Source organism: Poeciliopsis prolifica, unplaced genomic scaffold, assembly GCF_027474105.1.
Source record: "Poeciliopsis prolifica strain line A6 unplaced genomic scaffold, Auburn_PproV2 SCAFFOLD108, whole genome shotgun sequence".
Taxonomy (NCBI): domain Eukaryota; kingdom Metazoa; phylum Chordata; class Actinopteri; order Cyprinodontiformes; family Poeciliidae; genus Poeciliopsis; species Poeciliopsis prolifica.
In genome coordinates this window covers 707,501-727,337 of record NW_026562483.1, presented here as the reverse complement: position 1 = coordinate 727,337, position 19,837 = coordinate 707,501, and the positions used below count along the sequence as shown (strand labels likewise).

The window sequence follows — 19,837 nt, the reverse complement described above, 5'->3', positions numbered from 1 at the left end:
TTGGAAAAACACATTTATTTACTACAACAAAAAGAACAAAGATCTAGTTTCTTCTCTTCACGTTGATGTCACTTCCTGTCCGCAGCTGATTGGCTGAGCCCTCTATGAGGTCATCATTCGAGGCGCGATGCTCATGGACATCAGTTCCTGAACAGCAGTTTGCAGGCGTACGGCATCCGGACCAGAGAGATCTGACCAGAACCAGAAACGGGTCAGAACCAGAAACGGGTCAGAACCGGAGCGCAGGCAGCGATCGGCCGGTCCTGAACCGGGTCTACCTGCGTCTTGTTGCGGCAGCCCCGACACTCGTAGGTGTGCGTCCTGGTGTTGGCGATGGCCATCAGGCCGCACAGGTTGCAGACGTGGACCTGGTACGGGTCGGACGCCTCGAACAGACGCTCCCGGAGGAACTGGGCGGCGCCGTGGGCGATCTGGCAATCCCGCTCCATCTCCCCGAAACGCAGCCCGCCGTCGCTGGGGAGACGGGCGAGATTAGCGCGGCGCGGACTCAGCTGAGGCGGCGAGGGGCGGGAACTCACCGGGAGCGGCCCTCCATCGGCTGGCGGTTCAGGATCTGGACCGGCCCGCGGCCCGGGAGTGGATCTTATCATCCACCATGTGCTTCAGCCGCTGGTAGTAGGTCGGCCCGATGAAGATCTGGGACGTCAGCTTCCTCCCCGTGAAGCCGTTGTATAGAACCTGGTGACGCAGCCACAGTCACACACCTGGGTCACCTGGGCAGGTTTCAACCTCCCAGAATGCATCAGGGCCTCTGACCTCATTTCCTCTCAGGTGGTACCCGTACTCGGACAGCAGGTTGGACACTTTCTGCACGTTGACGGCGTCGTTGAATGGCGTGGCGTCGCCGATCTCACCTTTGTTAGCCGACACCTGAAAGGAGCGACAGCCTGGCAGTGAACGCTCGGGGCGTAAAGCACAGAGGCTCGGCGGTGGGCGGAGCCAGCTTACTTTCCCCTGCAGACACTCGATAAGATGGCCGACTGTCATTCTGGACGGGATGGCGTGAGGGTTGATGATGATGTCAGGTGTGATTCCTTCACAGGTGAACGGCATGTCCTTCAAAATCAAATGACCAAGGCCAATTAACCCTGACCCCCTTGTACCCCCCTGTAGCTGATCAACTCACCTGTCCTGACCTGTAGCTGACCAACTCACCTGTCCTGACCCCCCTGTAGCTGATCAACTCACCTGTCCTGACCTGTAGCTGACCAACTCACCTGTCCTGACCCCCCCTGTAGCTGACCAACTCACCTGTCCTGACCCCCCCTGTAGCTGATCAACTCACCTGTCCTGACCTGTAGCTGACCAACTCACCTCTCCTGACCTGTAGCTGACCAACTCACCTGTCCTGACCCCCCCTGTAGCTGATCAACTCACCTGTCCTGACCTGTAGCTGACCAACTCACCTGTCCTGACCCCCCTGCTGCTCTGATTCGTTACCTCATCCAGACTCTCTGGCCCCGCCTACCTCCTGTCGGTACTGGATCCCACAGGTTCCTTTCTGGCCGTGTCGGCTGGCGAACTTGTCTCCGATCTGAGGGATCCGGACTGATCGGACCTGCGGGTCAGAACCGGGATCAGCGAGTGTTCTAGTGCTGGGTCACCACGGTAAGCAGGGCGGCGGCGCTCACCCGGATCTTGCAGAACTTGTATCCCTCCTGGTTGAGCGTCACCATGACCTGGTCCACGATGCCGGTCTCGCTGGTCCGCAGGAAGGTGCTGCAATCCCTCTTGGTGTAGCGGCGGTTGGTGCTGTCCAGCTCGTCCTCGTTCTCCGGCAGCGTCACCGTCTTCCCGATGATCACGTCCTCCCCGGACACGCGGACGCCGGGCGCAATCAGCCCGTCGTCGTCCAGCTTGTCGTAGATGGCGTGCCTCATCCCTGTTAGAGCCAGGAGTCTGTTAGAGCCAGGATCGGGTTTGGACCGAGCCGTTCAGGAAGCGGCGCTCACCCTGACACGTCTCGCGGGTCGGCTTCTCGAAGATTTCCTCCTGGTCGAAGCCCTTCTTGGACTCCTGCTCCTTGTAGGACCGGTAGAAAACGGACCTGCAGGGAAATGCAGGTCCGTTTAGAGGATGGAAACGGACCGGGCCTTAAAGGTTCTGGTCGCCACTCACCTGAAGAAGCCGCGGTCCACAGCCGAGCGGTTCATGATGACCGAGTCCTCCTGGTTGTAGCCGGTGTAGGAGGCGATGGCGACGATGGAGTTGATTCCTGAAAGACGGACGACAAAAATTCCAGGTTTCAGGAAAACAACTTTCCTTCTCGAGATGAAATGATCAATCAGATCAATAATCGGCCGATCAACCGTCAGAGAGGGCTGGGCTTTCCAGACGCATCGTTTGCTACATCTGATCAGACATTCGCTGAAGTAATCATTGGCTTGGCTAATAAAATGTTGATTTTCTTATTTGAAATGAATTAAATTATTTATTTGTTCATATTAATGAATGAAAAGCCTCAGTGGGGCAACGAAAAATCTGGAGTAATTTTAAACTCTTTAAATCCAATTAGTCGTCGCGGGTCAGCGGCAGCAGAACCGCCTTTCCCCCGGTAACGGGTCAAACCCTGTGGCGGCAGCGTCACCTGCTGGCAGCTCCCGGAAGCGCAGGTACTCCATGGAGCGCGTGGTGACCAGCGGCTTCTGGGGGTAGTACAGCACGTGGGCCAGCGTGTCCATCCTCACGTGGAAGTTGGTGATGTAGACGCCCATGGCCTGCTTCCCCATGGCGGACTGGTACGTGTTCCTGGGAGACTGGGCGGGGATCGGACCGCGCAGGGAAACGGGTCAGAACATAGAGAACCTGCCGGTTCTGGACGGAAACGCCGGCCGGTACCTGGTTGTGGTCGGGGAACGGGATGATGGAGGCGCAGACTCCCAGGATCATGGATGGGTGGATCTCACAGTGGGTGTAGGTGGAGCAGTAGGCCACGCCCTTCTCCTGGAGGTCATCAGGGTCATGGCGAGCATGACGGTTTCCTCCTCCAGGGTATCGATGTACTCCACCACGCCGCTCGCCACCAGGTCCTGCCAGCTAAGCGCCAGGAGGATCAGAGGCTGAGGCTGGCCCGTCAGCCCGGGCAGGTGTGTCTGGCTCACCTGTAGTTGTTGTACTCTCGCTCCTTCAGCTGGTCAATGTGACGCCTCTTTAGCAGCAGCTTCTGCTTCTCTACGATCAGCAGCGGTCGGCAGATCCGGCCGGGCGTCCGTGTAGATCCGGATCTCTCGCTCCCGGATGTCTCGGATCATCGACACCTGGAAGAATCGAATCGTCAGGAAGGCTCGGCTTGTCCCCAGGTGTCGGAGGGGAAAGGAGGGCGGGGCTTACCTCAGACACGATGATGTCCATCTGCCTGCGGAGCTTCCTCAGCGTGTTCATCAGCTGCTCCGGGTCTTTGTGGATCCCCACCCAGCAGCCGTTCACGAAGATCTTTGTAGCACTGAAATGGGAAAACACGGATGAAGACACGGATCAGAAAGACGCCGGGAACGCCGAATCTCCAGGCAAAGCTAGACGACTGACTCGGCAATGGCAGCCGGGGAAATCTCCTCCAGGTTTTCCATGCTCCACTCCTCAAGGAACTCCAGGATGGGAGACGGCTGCGAGCCGACCGATGTAGGCCATGAGGGCCAGGTTCTTCACTAGACCCACAGCGTGGCCCTGCAAACCAGGCAGAAACCAGTCAGGAACCAATCAGGAACCAGGCAGGAACCAGTCAGGAACCAATCAGGAACCAGTCAGGAACCAGTCAGGAACCAATCAGGAACCAGTCAGGAACCAATCAGGAACCAATCAGGAACCAGTCAGGAACCAGTCAGGAACCAGTCAGGAACCAGTCAGGAACCAATCAGGAACCAATCAGGAACCAGTCAGGAACCAATCAGGAACCAGGCAGGAACCAATCAGGAACCAATCAGGAACCAATCAGGAACCAATCAGGAACCTACCTCGGGCGTCTCGGCGGGGCACACCATCCCCCACAGCGTGTTGTGCAGCTGCCTGGGCTTGGCCAGCTTTCCGTCTCGGCCGATGGGGGAATTGACCCGGCGCAGGTGAGACAGCGTGGAGGCGAATGTGAGCCGGTTCAGCACCTAGAAAGCGGCAGGGGTTACCATGGAGACAGACAAGAGGCGCGGGGCCGTGGCGGCGCCTACCTGGGACACGCCGGCGCGGGCCTGGTGGGCCTTCTTGACGTCACCCCAGTTGCCGGTGGCCAGGGAGTACTTGAGTCCGTCGGAGATGATCCGCGTCTTGATGGCCAGCTCCAGGTTGAAGTCCTTCCCTCGGTCGATGAACTTCTGGGCGTAGATCCGGATCTCCTTCAGGAGGTTCTTGAACATCCTGCAGACGGGAACTAGAGTTACCCTGAGGAGGAGGAGGGACGGCCGAGCTAGAAGCCGAGCTAGAAGCCGAGCTAGAAGCCGAGCTAGAAGCCGAGCTAGAAGCCGAGCTAGAAGCCGGTGAGAATCCGAGCGAGAAGCCGGGCTAGAAGCCGAGCTAGAAGCCTAGAAGCCGAGCTAGAAGCCGGTGAGAATCCGAGCGAGAAGCCGGGCTAGAAGCCGAGCTAGAAGCCTAGAAGCCGAGCTAGAAGCCGAGCTAGAAGCCTAGAAGCCGAGCTAGAAGCCGAGCTAGAAGCCTAGAAGCCGAGCTAGAAGCCGAGCTAGAAGCCGAGCTAGAAGCCGAGCTAGAAGCCGGTGAGAATCCGAGCGAGAAGCCGGGCTAGAAGCCGAGCTAGAAGCCTAGAAGCCGGGCTAGAAGCCGGTGAGAATCCGAGCGAGAAGCCGGGCTAGAAGCCGAGCTAGAAGCCTAGAAGCCGAGCTAGAAGCCGAGCTAGAAGCCTAGAAGCCGAGCTAGAAGCCGAGCTAGAAGCCTAGAATCCGAGCGAGAAGCCGGGCGAGAAGTCGCACCCCCTGAACAGGAAGGCCAGCAGCGGTCCAGCCAGGTCCAGCCTCTTGTTGCCATAGTGATCCCTGTCGTCCAGCTCCCGCCGGCCCAGAGCGGCGAGGAGCAGCCGGTGGACCATGTACCTGAAATGGCAAACACAGATCAGAACCAGGGCTCTCACAGCGGTCCGGGCGTGGCGCCGCCGTGCACTCACCCCAGGAAGTAGGCCTTCTTGGTCTCGCAGAAGTCGCTGACGCCGACATGCGGCAGCATCTCCTTCTGTAGGACTTCCTTGGCGTACTTGATGCGCCGCTCCTTCGTCACGCCGGCTTGGCACCTCTGGACCCGATGAAGTTCAGTGCCACGTTCTGCTCCTGGATCACAAACGCCTCGTCCAGCGACGGCTTCACCTGCGGGCGCAGCGTGCGGGTTGACACGCTCTGGTCACCACGGTAGCAGAACGGCGGGCCGGCGGCGGCTTACCATCTCCATCATCTCCGGGTCGTCGAAGTCGTAGATGATGTGCTCCAGGATGTCTCTGTCGGACACGAAGCCCAGCGCCCGGAACACGATGATGATGGGCACTTCCTGTCTGATGTACGGCAGCGTGGACACGATGCGCTGCCCGATGGCGCTCTTCTTCACCCCCTGAGGCAGACGCAGCGTCCATGAGAGCGTCGCCTGCGGGCTGCAGGGCCCGTGCGTCGGCGGGACTCACCTGTCCTCCGCGGGCCATCATGCTGACCCAGATGGTGCTGGTGGGCCGGGACGAGTTCTCCAGGCAGGACCGGCACTCACCCGTGTACGCGTACTTTGAGTCCTTCTTGGCGAAGACGTAGACCGTGTTGGTGGCCATTTTCTCCTGCGCGATCAACACCTGGAACCGCCGACAGCTCAGGCTCCAGTCGGGAACCGGGGAGGGGAAGTGATGTCACGGCCTACCTTCTCGGAGCCGTTGATGATGAAGTAGCCGCCCGGGTCCAACGGACACTCGTTGAGCTCGCACAGGTCGCGGTCGGTCAGGCCGCTCAGCAGGCAGTAGGTGGAGCGGAGCATGATGGGAATTTTACCAATGAATGTCTTCTGATGCTGCTCTGCAGCTGCTCCTCCCCCTCCTTGATCGTCTTAGTGATGTCAACGTACAGCGGCGCCGAGTACCTGAGGAGACGGGTCGGACGGGTCAGTACCGGGCTCCGGTTTCGGACCGGGTCAGAACCGGGTCAGGTGGACCTACGTCAGGTTCCGGAGCCGGGCCTCGTTGGGCATCATGGGGGACGGAGCGCCGTCCCGCTCCCAGTGGGTCGGCTTGGACAGGTAGATCTGCTCGAACTTCAGCAGGTAACGCGGCTGAAACACAGGCAGTGATATCATGATGATGTCACCGTGATGTCACCTCTCCTGGTTCTGGACTCACCGGCTCCTCCACCTCCCCTGAGGTGTGCTGCGCCTCGGCCTGCAGGTCGATGGGCGGAGCGTCCTCCACGATCCGCTGGACCGACATCTGGATGAACTCATCAAAGGAGTCCAGCTGCTGCCGCACCAGGCCCTTCTCGTCAAAATAAGAGCTGGAGAGAGGGATTTCAAAATAAGAGCTGGAAAGGGGAATTTCAAAATAAGAGCTGGAGAGGGGAATTTCAAAATAAGAGCTGGAGAGGGGAATTTCAAAATAAGAGCTGGAGAGAGGGATTTCAAAATAAGAGCTGGGAGATTAAATCTCAATCTCTCAGGTGGGTTAGCCAGAAACATCTTCCACCTCAGTTATTGATCCATGATCGATCAACATCATTAATGACCACATGATCAGTGAACACAGCAACAGTCACATGACCTCAGGTGAACTTACCTGATGACGATCCAACAGGCTTCCTGCCACAGATCAGGAGTGATTTCATCATCATCTTCATCGTACTGATTATCTGTCAAATCAAAACAAGCCATACATGTGATCAATGATCAATACCTGCAGCCTGGGATCAGGAAATAAAAACTGAAAAAGATTCATCACTTTTTACGAAGGTCGTACAATAAACCGACTGTGCAATGATATTGTAATTCACGGATGGTAGTAACTGTGCTTTTGGGCCAGGCTGCTGCTCTGTGTAGAACCGGAACCACAGGTTGCAACCTGCGGGTCAGGAGGACAGAACCTGCCACGGACCAGTTAGCTCAACCTGAGCTCAAAGTTCATGAATATGTGTGAAAACAGAGTAATAACACTTTTCTACACGTTTCTTTAATTGTTTCAATAAAAGGTTTTAAAGCCGCAGAGCAGAACGAGCGCACTGAGCATGCGCAAGTGGCCGGCATTATTGAGCAGGTTATCGGGAATTGGTGATCAGCTCCTGATCAGTTCATTTTTTCTGAGCACTGAAGCTAAACTAGCATCAGCTAGCATCCGTTAGCAAATCGATGACGTTTGTAATCACTTCCTGTGGCCTCTCCCTCACTTCCTGCTTACCTTCGTCCTGGTCGTACATGTTTCAGGTCCAGCTCGGACCAAACCGCGAAAGCTACGAACCACGAACCGAACCTGAAACGCGAACCCAAAGCGACGCCACAAGCACATCGGCTGGCGGCTGCTGCTCTTTCTTCTTCTTCTTGTCTCCAAACAGATGCATTTCCGCCAGATTCATGGGGAGCCTGAGCTCCGATGGTGCCACCTGCAGTTCGGACGGAGTAGTGCATGAAGATCTGTTTCCATTGAGTCTTTCAGTATCAATTTGATTGTCTGCGTGAATAATATCCTAGGATTTACTATTATAATTGTTTCAGCTTTATCATCAAGAAATAACTATTAGTGTTTGTTTGATCATCCCAAATGTTCAGTTTATTTATGTCAGAATTTATTCCGTCCAACAAATTCTTCAGAACCGGACCTGAGGAGTAAAAATCCAATATCAGCAGAAAGTTTCAGTATTGTGGAATTTTTGTTATCCAAACACAGACCTCTGAGGAACGCCTGAGGAGAAACAGATTAACTTCATCAACTATTATTTTTTAAATAAATTCAAATTTAATTCAAATCTATACTTATCAATTGAAATCACTTGATTTCAATTGAAAAACTGCATGTTTACACACATTAATTATAAGACCTCTGAATGTATTTAATTATCCTTACCATTCATTATTTCCGGATTAATTTTTAGTTTGGTTGTCCAGAAATGCCAGCAGGGTCGATCTGAACCACAGTACAACAGGTTTCACTTTGAAATCATGAACTATATTTGACCTTTTATCTAATATTGAATCAATATAACAATCCAAAGATTTCTGATTTTTACTTTTTCTGACCATGAAATGATCATTTAATCAAGATTCTACCAGGTTTCCCAGCAACTTCAAATCTCTGTTTGGTTGTAAAGAAGGAAAAAATGACGACCTGGTCATGATTCAGTCCAACACTGGGGGTCAAAGTTCAGAGCGGCTCACATCGCTGCTCTGTCTCTGAAATCTGGTTTCTGAGACTGTGAGCAGAAATTAATAGGATTATCTTTATTATATTATTGTCTGTTATAGTCACTATAACAGACTTAAAGTCGTCTTCATCTCGGTTCCATCAGGTGGAAAAACATTCAACATGCGTTTCACAGCCTGCTTTCTTCCATCACTGCTTTGGTGAAAATTATGATGAGGAAGCTTTTTGCTGCTTTAAAAGTATCTTGAGCAAAAGAAGACTGTCTCTGGCTTAGCCCAGGAGATTCAGCAGAACGGTGGGAAACGGCTTAAACAAAGTCTGTTTATGTGCTTCAATCACTTTTGAATTGTTACATTCATTTTTTTGCTGTTGAAAACCCAAAGAAAGAAGAAACAAAATGATTGCTGTTTTTAAATCCTTCTGCTGAGGTTCTGACCTGCTTTCAGCCAGACTTGTTTTTCTGTCCCTCAATCTTGGGAGATTTTTCGCTCTGTCAGCGATATTTCACCGCAGACAGAATGTTGATCCGCAGATTAAGTGCTGAACAAAAGGCCGCAGCCGCCGTCACAACAACAACGAACTCGTAAAAGGCTGAAGCAGCCGGCCCTGCGCACAGAAAACCCGGCAGCCAATCAGACACAGCGGTTATTTCAGGATAAAATCCATCCAGGATGTTTCTGAGGACCCTGGCGCTCGTCGCTCTGACTCTTCTCCTCTGCGCAGGTAAAACCAGAAGCAGGAACTTTGGCCTGAAATACTTATTTAAGATGTTTAATTGACTTCAATGAAATCCTTTTAATGATAAGACCGTATTCAGCAAACAAACTACAAAAAAGCCATTACATATTTTTCCAGGTGCTGAAGACAAATCCAGGCTCCACAGGGTAAGAAACATCATCATGTTGGAAAATTTAAATCCTTTATAAATTACAGGAAGAAATGTGAAACAGTTTCATCATCATGTAGCGTTGTGCAGACGCCTTCATCCTGTCAGAGCAAACTGCATTTTACACACATTATTGTTACTGACATGTTTCCCTCACATCACAACAACTTTACCAAAATTATTTCAGTTTGTTAAATTTCAGAATAATCACAGAAACAAGAGAATTTTTATTTCAGTTTCTTCAAATTCTCATTTGCTCAGTTTTTGACCCAAAGCGTTTCCTGCTTTGGGTTTAAAGCGGCGACGCTCTTCATGTCCAAACCCGTTAGCTTTACTGTTAGCTTTGCTGTTAGCTTTGCTGTTAGCTCTACTGTTAGCTTTGCTGTTAGCTTACTGTTAGCTTTGCTGTTAGCTCTACTGTTAGCTTTGCTGTTAGCTTTACTGTTAGCTTTGCTGTTAGCTTTACTGTTAGCTTTACTGTTAACAGAACGTCTCCAAAGCTCCAGCTGTTTCTGCCTGAGAACATTTCAAATGTGTAGAAATGATTTTCAGTCCATGTTGATTCACGACTACATTAACAGTAGCTTAGCAGGAGCTACCGTTAGCAGGAGCTAAGCTACTGTTAGCTCCTGCTAATTCTTAGGGGTTGGCACTAGCATTCACCAATTCTTTCATGTGCTTAGCTGTTAGCATGACCTTAGTTAGGACTCTTGTTCAGCTATTTAGTAGTTACTAAGCCTAACTTTTTGGTTTGTTGTGCCCTTCTGACAATAACGATAATGGTAATAATGGATATGTTCTCCATTTAAATCACGGTGGCCATTTTGGAAAAAGGGTACCAGAAAAAGGAAACACATATAAATAAATCAAATATTTATGGTTTCTCTGGTGTTTGGTGTGATTTGACACTTTTATCTAATCAGTGCGTTAAGTGCAAGGGTTTGGGTTAGGGCACCCTCATGGCGGCCATCTTAAAAAATAACAAAGATATCAGTAAAGTTGATTTCTATGGATCTAATTATGTATGATTTGACACCAAAAGTATTTACCTGATACATATTGGCAAAGTTAGGTTCTGTATCTGCATGTGAAATATTTTTTTGAAATAGTAATTTATAAGCTGCACAATACAATTTTACTTAATTTATCCACAAAGTGAAAGAAACATAGAACAGAAAATCATCTGCTTAGCAATGATAGCTTTCAATATGCTCTGCTGTAACGGGTCAGAACCAGAACCCTCTGAACAGACAGAACCAGTTTCTGGATCAGTTTGCAGGTCAATCATGACCTTGAGTTTCTCTTAAATGGCCTCTAAAGAAGCCTGACCAGATGCAGAATGACTGACCTGCAGCTGGAGCAGAACTCCACCAAGACAATCAACCATCAGAGTAAATACCCTGGACCTTCTGGCCTCCAGAACCAGAACCTCTCCTGAGTTTGGCTCCTGATGTTGTGATGTTTTTTACCTGGTTCCGTTCTGCAGCCCTCCTGTGTTGGGATGAGCGTCACTCAGGCGTGTCCGCTGAATTACTCCCCGGTGTGTGGCAGCGACGGCGTCTCTTACCCCAACGAATGCTCGCTGTGCGTCCGGCGACTGTGAGTTCACCAGCAGGATCACACTGTTAACGTTCTGCAGATCCAACTCACAGGAACACAGAACGATCTACTCACTGCAACTTTCCAAATGAAAACTGTTTACATAGCAAACAGGGAGAAAAACACACCAATCTGTCCAAAACAAACCTTCAGCACAGACCACAGAGACAGACCTGGTTCTGGTTCTGTTCTGCTGGGTTCACTTTGAGCAGAACCTACTCCAGTCGTCGGTCTGTTTTTAAAAATTTAAATAAATATTCACAGAAATGCATCTTTTAAAAAGGACAAAAGATAAAATACAATAAAATGATCAAACATGCTGAGATGATCAGATTAGTTACATTCAAGCATTTTATTGAGTAAAAAAAACTGTTTAAATTTACATATATGTCTTGTACAGTATATTATCAATACATGTATTATTATTGTTATTAGTTATGTTTTTTGATATATTTGAACCATTTAGCTTTGTTTCCCTCTATGGAACAATAAAGGTTTTTTCTATTCATAATCTGGGTTAAATCAAACAGACATTTGACTTTTATTTTTGTGAAATAAAAATGTAGTTTTTTTTCTGCTCAGGGAAAAATGCAGACATTTTGATTGTGAGAGACGCACCATGCTGAAGATGACGCCCTGATGACGTCACACCCACGCGCATCGTTAATGAATGTAGCTTTTAGCATGTACCATTCAAATATGAACGCGAGTGAATGCAGCCATATTTGATGAAACTGCATCAGAAATTGTCTTTGTGTTTTCATATTTCTGTAGCCTTTTGATCAATATAGATGTTATTTTCCTCTGAGTTTATGCTTCTCTAAGATATTGTTTATGTTTTTCTCATTGTTTGATGCTATAATGTCCATCACTAATATCCAAACAAGATGTATTTCTAGACAATGAATGAAGCACACTGGAATAAGCTTGTTATTACATGTTTAGTTACTTTGAGTCTGCTGCACCGAAGTACATTTAGTGTTTGTCTAATTTTCTGACCTGATCTTTAAGTCTTCAGGAAGAATAGAAGGACTGAGCAATCTGAAGCTGTTTTAAAAACAAAAGTAGCAATGAAAGACGGTTGCTATTTTTTTAAATGTTATTTTTAACTAAATGTTTTCATCTGATAAGTTTATTATCTTTTTGAATGAATCTGTCTTCAGTAATTTCTCCCTATGGGTTTTATCTGATTTCATTCACTAAGAAACTTTATTTCCATGTTTCTTTTGTGTATTTCTTGGTATCTTTTAGTTCTTTTCCCTTTGCACGGGCAAATGGAGAGAGAAGGGAAAAATGAAATAAATCATATTTCAATCAGAGTGAGACCTCCTCCATCTTTTAGTGGAATCAATCTCCGTCAGAGTGAGACCTCCTGCTCTCGGTTATTGAATCTCCGTCAGAGTGAGCCCTCCTGTCCCGGTGCTCTGACAGCTGCTGTGTGTAACGGAAGACATTTTGAGCCGCTGGGGTCGGTCCGGTTTGTTTGTGGGGTCTCAGTGTGAGTTCGGGGCTAACGGACTGTTGGTGGGTGAAGCAGGAACACATTTAACGGGAACCCGGTTCAGTCCAAGCAGCGCATGTGCAGCGAAACACAGGAGCTAGCAGAGTCCTAGATGCTAGTTAGTCAGCGTCAGCTAGCTGGCCTGCCCTCCTCTTCCTCCTCCTCCTCCTCCGCCACTTCCTCCTCGACAGCCGGTCCCTTCTGACAGACACAATGGCTTTAAAACGGATTTCTAAGGTAACTCTCGGCTTGTTTTAGCTTTATCATTAGCCTCAGAACTCAACGCCGAAGTCAGCTTCTGATTCGGCGCTTCAGTAAAGGGCCATTCCACAGTTTTTAAAGGTTCAGGCCCAGATTTGATCAGCTGTGTTCAAAACCCAAAACACTCAGAGTGGTCCAACCTGACTCGAGTTATGACACACAGACTACAGATTCTGGAGAACCCGGCTTATGATCCAACACCTGAAGCCTGGTCATAAAAACTTTAAATGTTACATTTTAAGATGTGTAATGATGTAACAGTTTCTAAAACTTCCACAGATCAGAAACTGGTTCTAGAGAACGGTCCGGTTCGGTCCAGGTCTGAACAGACCAAATAGTTTTAAATCTGGTTCTATTCGTTTTAAGTTCCAGATTTAGAAATTGTAAACTTTCTTTTAAAGACTTTTAAATAATTTAAAATGATTTGGATTATTTGTAATGGGACCTGAAGTAAGCAGATGGAAACAGGAATGGGTTCAGAGCAATCCACTCTCAGTAGTTCAGAACCAGAACCGGTTCAAGCTGCTGCAGGTTTGTAAAAAAGCAGCGGAACAGCCCTTTAAAGAGGCTGCGAATCAGAAGCCAACTTCTGCCTGTTTCCCAGTTCGCTGTTGGCTGCTGTTAGCCTGTTCCTCCGGTCGGTTCCGTTCGGTTCGGTTCGGAGCCTGTTTCTGGTGTTAACCTGCTCTTCCAACTGGCCGGTATCTGTTCGGTTCTGGACGGAGGGAAAGGCCCGGGTTGTTGCTGCGGGTCAGGTTCTGAGATGTCAGCCCAGATTCGGTCCAGGAGGTTCGGTGGTTCTGTTCAGCCTGTTCGGCCCAGAGGTGTTCAGCCTGAACCACCTCTGCTGGTTCCGGTCTAATGAAGCAAACTCAGGTCGCGGCTCGGTTCGGTTCTTCTTAGTGATGTGGAACCATGAACATCAGAGCTAGTCCCGCCCCTTTCAGCTATGGACCAATCACAGGCCAGCTCCACAACAGGTGCTGCAGGTGAACAGACCGAACAGAACCAGTCCACCCAGCGGTCTAGCTGCAGGTCCAAACGTCTCTCTTTGGTTCAAAGATGAACCATCAGAACCTCCTACCGGATCCGGTCTGGTACTGGTTCTGTTGGGTCTTACTAAGGAAGACTGGCTGGTTGGAGGTTCATCTGGACCTGGACGTTACTGTCACGTTACCAAATATGGAATCAGGTCATGTGACCCGGTGGTTCCGCCCCAGCAGAACCTCTGGATGTCCAGCTGAGATGTTTGGACCTCCAGAGGGAATTCCCGACCCGCCGGACCGGACCTCTACCTGCTGAACCCGGCTGGACCTGAAAGACAATCTGTGTTCTGATCCGATGTGTCACATACCAACACACACACACACACGCACACACAGACACACACACACACACACACACACACACACACCCGGCTTGGCTTGAAACCCGAGCCGGCTGGTTCTATAAGCAGCCGACCCGCGGGCGGCCGGTCTGTCCCGATCCGGTCCCTGTCAGGGTAATATAGCTGCTGCTCACGCATCGACCCGATCCGACCCAGTTTGGTTACTAATGTTCAGACTGGAGCAGAACCTCCAACTGGTTCTGGTTTGGTGGTTCTGAACGGATCAGAACCAGAAGACGACAGTTAGTCCGGTTCTGTTTGCTGGTATCAAAGCTGTGGTTCTGCTGGGATCAGAGGAGTTCTGATCCCAGGAATCTTGTTTCTGTGTTAACCTTTGACCTGTGGTTCTGGTTCTGTTCCTGCAGGAGCTAACGGACCTGTCCAGAGACCCTCCGGCCCAATGCTCAGCCGGGCCCGTCGGCGAAGACAGTAAGGTTCCGTCCGGTTCTGTTCTGTCCAGGTCCAGCTGGTTCTGTCCGGATCCGGCCGGTTCTGTTGGGTTCTGTTCTGTTGCTGCTCATCTAATTCTGCTCTGCTGTTTTTAGTGTTCCACTGGCAGGCCACCATCATGGGTCCGGTAAGTACCAGAACCAGAACCCGGATCAGGACTCTGCTTGTTTTGTGACCCGGACTGACGCTGCGGTTCTGGTTTTGTTGCAGCCCGACAGTCCGTACCAGGGCGGCGTGTTCTTCCTCACAATCCACTTCCCGACCGATTATCCCTTCAAGCCGCCCAAGGTGAGAGCGGCACGTACGTCCCGGCCCGGGTCGGCGCCGGTTCTGACCCGATCCGTCTGCTCCTCTTCCAGGTCGCCTTCACCACCAGAATCTACCACCCAAACATCAACAGCAACGGCAGCATCTGCCTGGACATCCTGCGGTCCCAGTGGTCGCCGGCGCTCACCATCTCTAAAGGTGAGCGTCCGGACCGGAACCGGCACGACCGGAACACGGACGGGCCGGACCGGAACCGGCACGGAGCCGACCTGACTAGACCTGACCCGGTTACACTCTACCTGAAATCTGACAGAATTTCATCATCAGATGTTTTGCTCCAGTGACGTGTCCAAGCTGTGGTTTGGGGGCCGTTTGTGGCCCCCTGCAGGACCTTAGTCTGTTCCGAGGCTAAACATTTCACTGAAGCCTTTCAAAATAAAAGTAAATTAAAATCACAATACAGAAAGACATGCAAGTTTTTTTCGGTTTGATGCAGTTTAACCCGTTTTGTCCCAAAACAAAATTTTAATAGAAAAAAATGAATCAATTCAAATCGTTAGATGTTGTCTTCTAAGGTGTTAAATGTTCAGACCTATAATAACTAAAGGTCAGTTTTTCTACTAAACTTGTTTCATAACGAAATGTGTTTAGTTTATTACAGAGGTGCTAAAAATGAAAATTGGACCATTTAGAGAACAATTGGCAGCATCAACAAAAACAAATCAAAATTAGAGAAAACAACACGGTTAAACAAATTGGTTAAATTTTATGCGGAGTGGAGCATCATAGAGAAAGATGGGAAGAAAAACATCAGAAATGTGTAAATGATTCCCTGAATAAATCAAATCAGGACCGTTGATGTTTTGTTGGTGAATGTTGACAGCAGGTGGTGCTGATAGCTGCAGCAGTCAGCGGTTACAATGGCAGTGGTTCTGTTCCAAATGTGGTCTCTGTTTTCTCTCTGCAGTTCTTTTGTCCATTTGTTCTCTGTTATGTGACCCGAATCCTGATGACCCGCTAGTGCCAGAGATTGCCCGCATCTACAAAACAGACCCCGTCAGGTGGGTTGGCGCGCGCGCGCACACACACACACACACACACACGGCCAGCTGTTAAAACTGTTTCTCTGGTTCCTATCGACCTGGATTCAGTTCAGTTAGCCTGATGCTAACAGCTGATGAAACTTGGTTCCATTGTGACTCTGAAGCAGAACTTCTCGGTGAGGTCCAATTGGCACTAGAACCTCTTGAGCAAATTCCAATTTTTGAGGACTATTTGCACTTTTAAACTTCTAATTTATGCTCTTCAGATGGAATCTATTGACTCATTAGCATACACATTGGTAGCAAGCAAGGTGCTAGTAGTGCAGTGGATAGTAGCCCAATTGCTGTTAGCATGCATTTTGCTAGCAATCCATTCGGTAGTAGCCCGGTTGCAAGCAGCACGGTGACTCTGAAGCTCCACCAGATTCCTGAACTGATTTCTGTTTCTCAATCCTTTCAAGGCTGCTGTTCTCCAAGGTGCTGGTGGACTTTTTTCCTTCCACTCAACTTTCTATGAATATAGCAGAAGCAACATAACAAACTGAGAAACATCTGGTTGTCGCTTCCAGATGTGGTTTCGATCGTTTTTCTCTGAACTTTCTCTTCTTCTGCCCAGACCGTGACGTTGACCCCGTCTGTTTCGTCTCCTGCAGGTACAACAAGACAGCTCAGGACTGGACCCAGAAATACGCCATGTGACCCGCCGGACCGCCGCGCATGGCCACGCCCTCCCCCCACCTTTCCCTCCAGTTTGTTCACGTTTCCATTCGTCTCATCCTGAACTGTGATGCTGTTCCCTCCCACCCCCGTCTGTCCGTCTGCAAGAGACATGAGCCGCAGCCTCAGAGTGGACCGGACTGGCCCGGCCTAGGAGAACCGGCCGGCAACGCCTCTTCATGCATGTCAGTGATTGGTTCCTGTGCTGCTCAGAACTCTGTGTCTATTTTTAAAAGAAAAAGCTGTTTCAGTTCCTAGGTTTCTGTCTTTAGTGGAGAGCGTTAGTTCATCACTGATCCGTTCTCCTGGTTTTACTTTTTGCACTTGAAGGCGATCCAGATCCGGTTCCGGTCCCGGCGGCTAACTGATCAACTAATCGCTCTGTGACGGTTTTTCTCAATAAAGATGAACAAATGGACACTGGTTCTGGTTTCATTTCATGTCCGGCAGACGGGGCTGATTGGTTCTGGTCGGGTAAAAAAAACCGAATCAGCCTCAAAATATAAAAAAAACCTTTATTTTAAAAAATTAACAACCAGTTTATTGATGATGAACTGTACAGCGCAGGCGGGCATAAATATGTGGAAACAGGATTGCGAACACCTGGACTACATTTCCCACAATCCCCTGTGGTTTTCTTGTCCAGGAAGAAACCGGAAGTTCAGTTCATGAAAAAGAACTGAATCATTTCAGAAATGAATCCTAAACCCCGGGGCCCCTGCCCGCGGACCCTGGCCCCCGGGGCCCCTGAGGCCCCCGGGCCCCCCGCGGCCCCCTGGGCCCCCGAGGCCCCGGCCCTTGACCCACAGAGGAACGTTCAAGCTGTGGAGAAGCTCAACAGAACATTCTGGAGTCAGAAAACATGAAACCGCTCTGCAGGTCCAGAACAGCTGGTTCTGGTTCTGATGATGAAGATGTTTTAGCTCAAGCCACAAAAGTTACAACTTAAAAAAAAAAATCTAATATAAACTTATTATTTTGAAAGGACTGGTGTTTTATTTCTATTTTCAGGATTTAAAATAAAGAAAATTGAGAAAAAAAAACATTTTTTCTGTAGGAAGGAAAATGATGTAAAAACAAAAAGATCTGAAACTTTCCTGATACTTTTAGTGGAAATTGACACTAAAAACCAGCGCAAGTTGTTGTAAGTGAATTAATTGGCTGGTTTTACTGTTAATCCAGCTTTCAGACTGATGGGTCAGATTAACAACAACTGAGATTGAATCTGGAGCTTTCAGATGGAACCCGGCAGAATAATCCCCTCCGGTTCTGGCTCTGTTGGCCTGGTTCTGGGTTTGAATCTGGACCAGCAGAACTGGGTCCAGAATGTTCTAATGAGCATCCAGATGCTGTGACTCTCCCTGCTGATCATGTGGTTCTGACCCAAATGGAGGCGGTTTTAATCCGATTGTAGCAAGGAGGTTCCGACCCGTTTGGACCTGGTCAGGGTTTGTAGCACCATTGGTTCTGGGAAGGAACAGGAAGCAGCTTTTCTGTCCTGTCAGTAGAGATCAAAGTTCAGCGGTCCGGTTCGACCAGGTCCGGTTCCGGTCCAACTCGGGCCTGACCTTTACAATACGTAGAATCTTTGAGTGATGAAGAGGAGGATGAGGATGTTGGCCAATCAGAGCGCTACGCCGTGGAGAGCTCCACCCCACTGTCGCAGACGCCACTGTCGTTCCCAAGGTCCGCCTTCAGGTTCTGGACCAGAGGGTTCTGGACCTCCTCTGCCGTGTCCGGGTTCTGGCGCAGCGCCCCCTCCAGGATGCTCAGCGCTTTGCAGCCGCCTGCCGACCGGAGAGCCGCCAGCAGGTCCGAAACAGTCCCACCAGAAACCTGCAGAACCAAACATCAGAACCATCATCAGAGGAAGTTGATGATTCTTCTTCCTGTATCAGTTGAAGAAAATGCGGCCAGCAGGGGGCGTGCTGCCCGGATCGGCCACCAGGGGGCGACGCTCATAGTTACACAGAATTAATCATTTAAACTGACACTGGAGGAAAACATGGAGGTTTGATTTTTCAGTCATATTTTCACCAGGTCATTTATTTAAAAATGTTATAATTTCATTCTAAATTTTAAGCTTTTTTACAAAATATCATGTAACATTTATTTTTACATATTTATTAAACCCTGTAAAAGTGAAACTATAACTAAATATCTCAGATCACATCATCAATGTGTAACTTTACGAACGGCGCCCCCTAGGGCAGCAGTTGTTGTCAACGGGACAGAGACGTTCCTGGGTCCGATGGGCCAGGCGGCGGCTTAATAACACAGAGAGACGTGGTTCTTGCTGCTGGGCATGACGGACGGGGTGGATTTATTACACTCTCCCATGGATTCATCTTACAAAAACCAAAAATCTCCTCAAATTCCTAACATCACCCTATAGAATCTTATCTCTACTGGTGGAAGTTGGAAAGTTTGGACCAATAGCATCACTACCCTTGATTTACGTAAGGATCCCTGCCATCCCCTACATTCAGTGTGTTGGACTTCCTTGAAAATATTTAGGACCTTTTGACCTCAACATCTGCACCATTTCAGAACTGCTGAATAAGCCAATTCCTCACAGGTTGTTGTTCTGATCTGTCCAAACAGGATCCTTCCCTTCGCATTCAAGGGAAGGATCCTGGCAAGAATCCTTTCGCAAAAACAACCAAGTGTATTTCCTCTCTTACATCTGATATTATGTTATCCCACAGTTAGCTGATTGTTAGCCCGTTGCTGGCTGGTTGTTAGCCTGCCGTTAGCCAGTACCTCGTAGCTCTCCAGCAGGGTTCTGGCTGGGTTTGGACTCAGCCGGAACGCCGTGTTCAGGATGCCGAGGCCCAGATGGTGAGCCAGGTTCTCCCAGCATCCTTCAACCTCCAGAGCGCCGCACACGGCCCGCTTCACCTGCACGTCCAGAACCGACAGGTCGCCTACCACACACACACACACACACACACACATAGTGAGGGCAGAGGCCATGATGAGGAGGAGGACGAGGAAGACGAGGCTCACCCTGTGGCAGGACGAAGGCTCGCTGGCTCCTGGGCTCGTACTCTTGACCGTTTAGCAGATCCAGAACCTGCAAACACAGACTCTCAGGATTCTGACCCGGTCCTGGCCCAATGCTCACACACTCCCAGACCTACCTCAGGGCAGGCAGCCATGTTGACTGGAGTGGTTCCTGAGATGTAGCCTTCATCCTCCTCCTCCTCCTCGTCCTCCTCGTCCCTGATGAAGAGTGGCTCAAAGTTCCTTTTGCGGGTCAGCACCTGGAGACAGGAAGGCACGCCAAGATCACATGAAGGTCATGATAGTCCTTTAGCTTGAGACAGAACAGGCTGATAAAACAATTCGTTAAACTAATACTTTACAGAATCTTTCTACATGTTTGTAATTTCGTCTT

The 19,837-nt window shown here is 49.5% G+C and overlaps 2 protein-coding genes and 1 pseudogene across 3 annotated transcripts in view; 1 reads left to right on the top strand and 2 right to left on the bottom strand.

The window, feature by feature from the left end:
- Positions 1-7,505, bottom strand: LOC129354349 (DNA-directed RNA polymerase II subunit RPB2-like; annotated as a pseudogene).
- A 4,705-nt stretch (positions 7,506-12,210) lies between these two features.
- On the top strand, positions 12,211-16,855 carry LOC129354351 (ubiquitin-conjugating enzyme E2 2-like). 2 transcript variants are annotated; one of them, XR_008605143.1, is made up of 8 exons: positions 12,211-12,549; positions 14,326-14,389; positions 14,506-14,537; positions 14,621-14,698; positions 14,770-14,875; positions 15,645-15,738; positions 16,374-16,622; positions 16,768-16,855. XR_008605143.1 is itself a non-coding variant. In XM_055023848.1 (7 exons), exons 1-7 carry the CDS (start codon positions 12,526-12,528, stop codon positions 16,417-16,419), a joined length of 444 nt encoding a protein of 147 aa, XP_054879823.1. In that variant the 5' UTR covers positions 12,211-12,525; the 3' UTR covers positions 16,420-16,684. The 2 variants fall into 2 exon arrangements, 1 of the variants encoding a protein (XP_054879823.1); XM_055023848.1 differs by lacking the exon at positions 16,768-16,855 and having other exon boundaries at positions 16,374-16,684.
- Positions 16,856-17,957: 1,102 nt separating this feature from the next.
- Positions 17,958-19,837, bottom strand: part of LOC129354336 (nuclear factor NF-kappa-B p105 subunit-like) — a 27,324-nt gene continuing 25,444 nt past the window's right edge. Inside the window, 5 exon segments of the mRNA XM_055023838.1 lie at positions 17,958-18,273; positions 19,201-19,364; positions 19,447-19,513; positions 19,581-19,692; positions 19,694-19,703. Of these exon segments, the coding sequence (XP_054879813.1) occupies positions 18,070-18,273; positions 19,201-19,364; positions 19,447-19,513; positions 19,581-19,692; positions 19,694-19,703 (557 nt within the window). The 3' untranslated portion in view covers positions 17,958-18,069.

Bases quoted from the DNA above. Each gene is read 5' to 3' on its own strand.
- LOC129354351 (XM_055023848.1), top strand. From the start codon at position 12,526: ATGGCTTTAAAACGGATTTCTAAG. The intron at 12,550-14,325 runs GTAACTCTCGGC...CTGTTCCTGCAG, and splicing joins CTTTAAAACGGATTTCTAAG to GAGCTAACGGACCTGTCCAG. The intron at 14,699-14,769 runs GTGAGAGCGGCA...CTCCTCTTCCAG, and splicing joins ATCCCTTCAAGCCGCCCAAG to GTCGCCTTCACCACCAGAAT.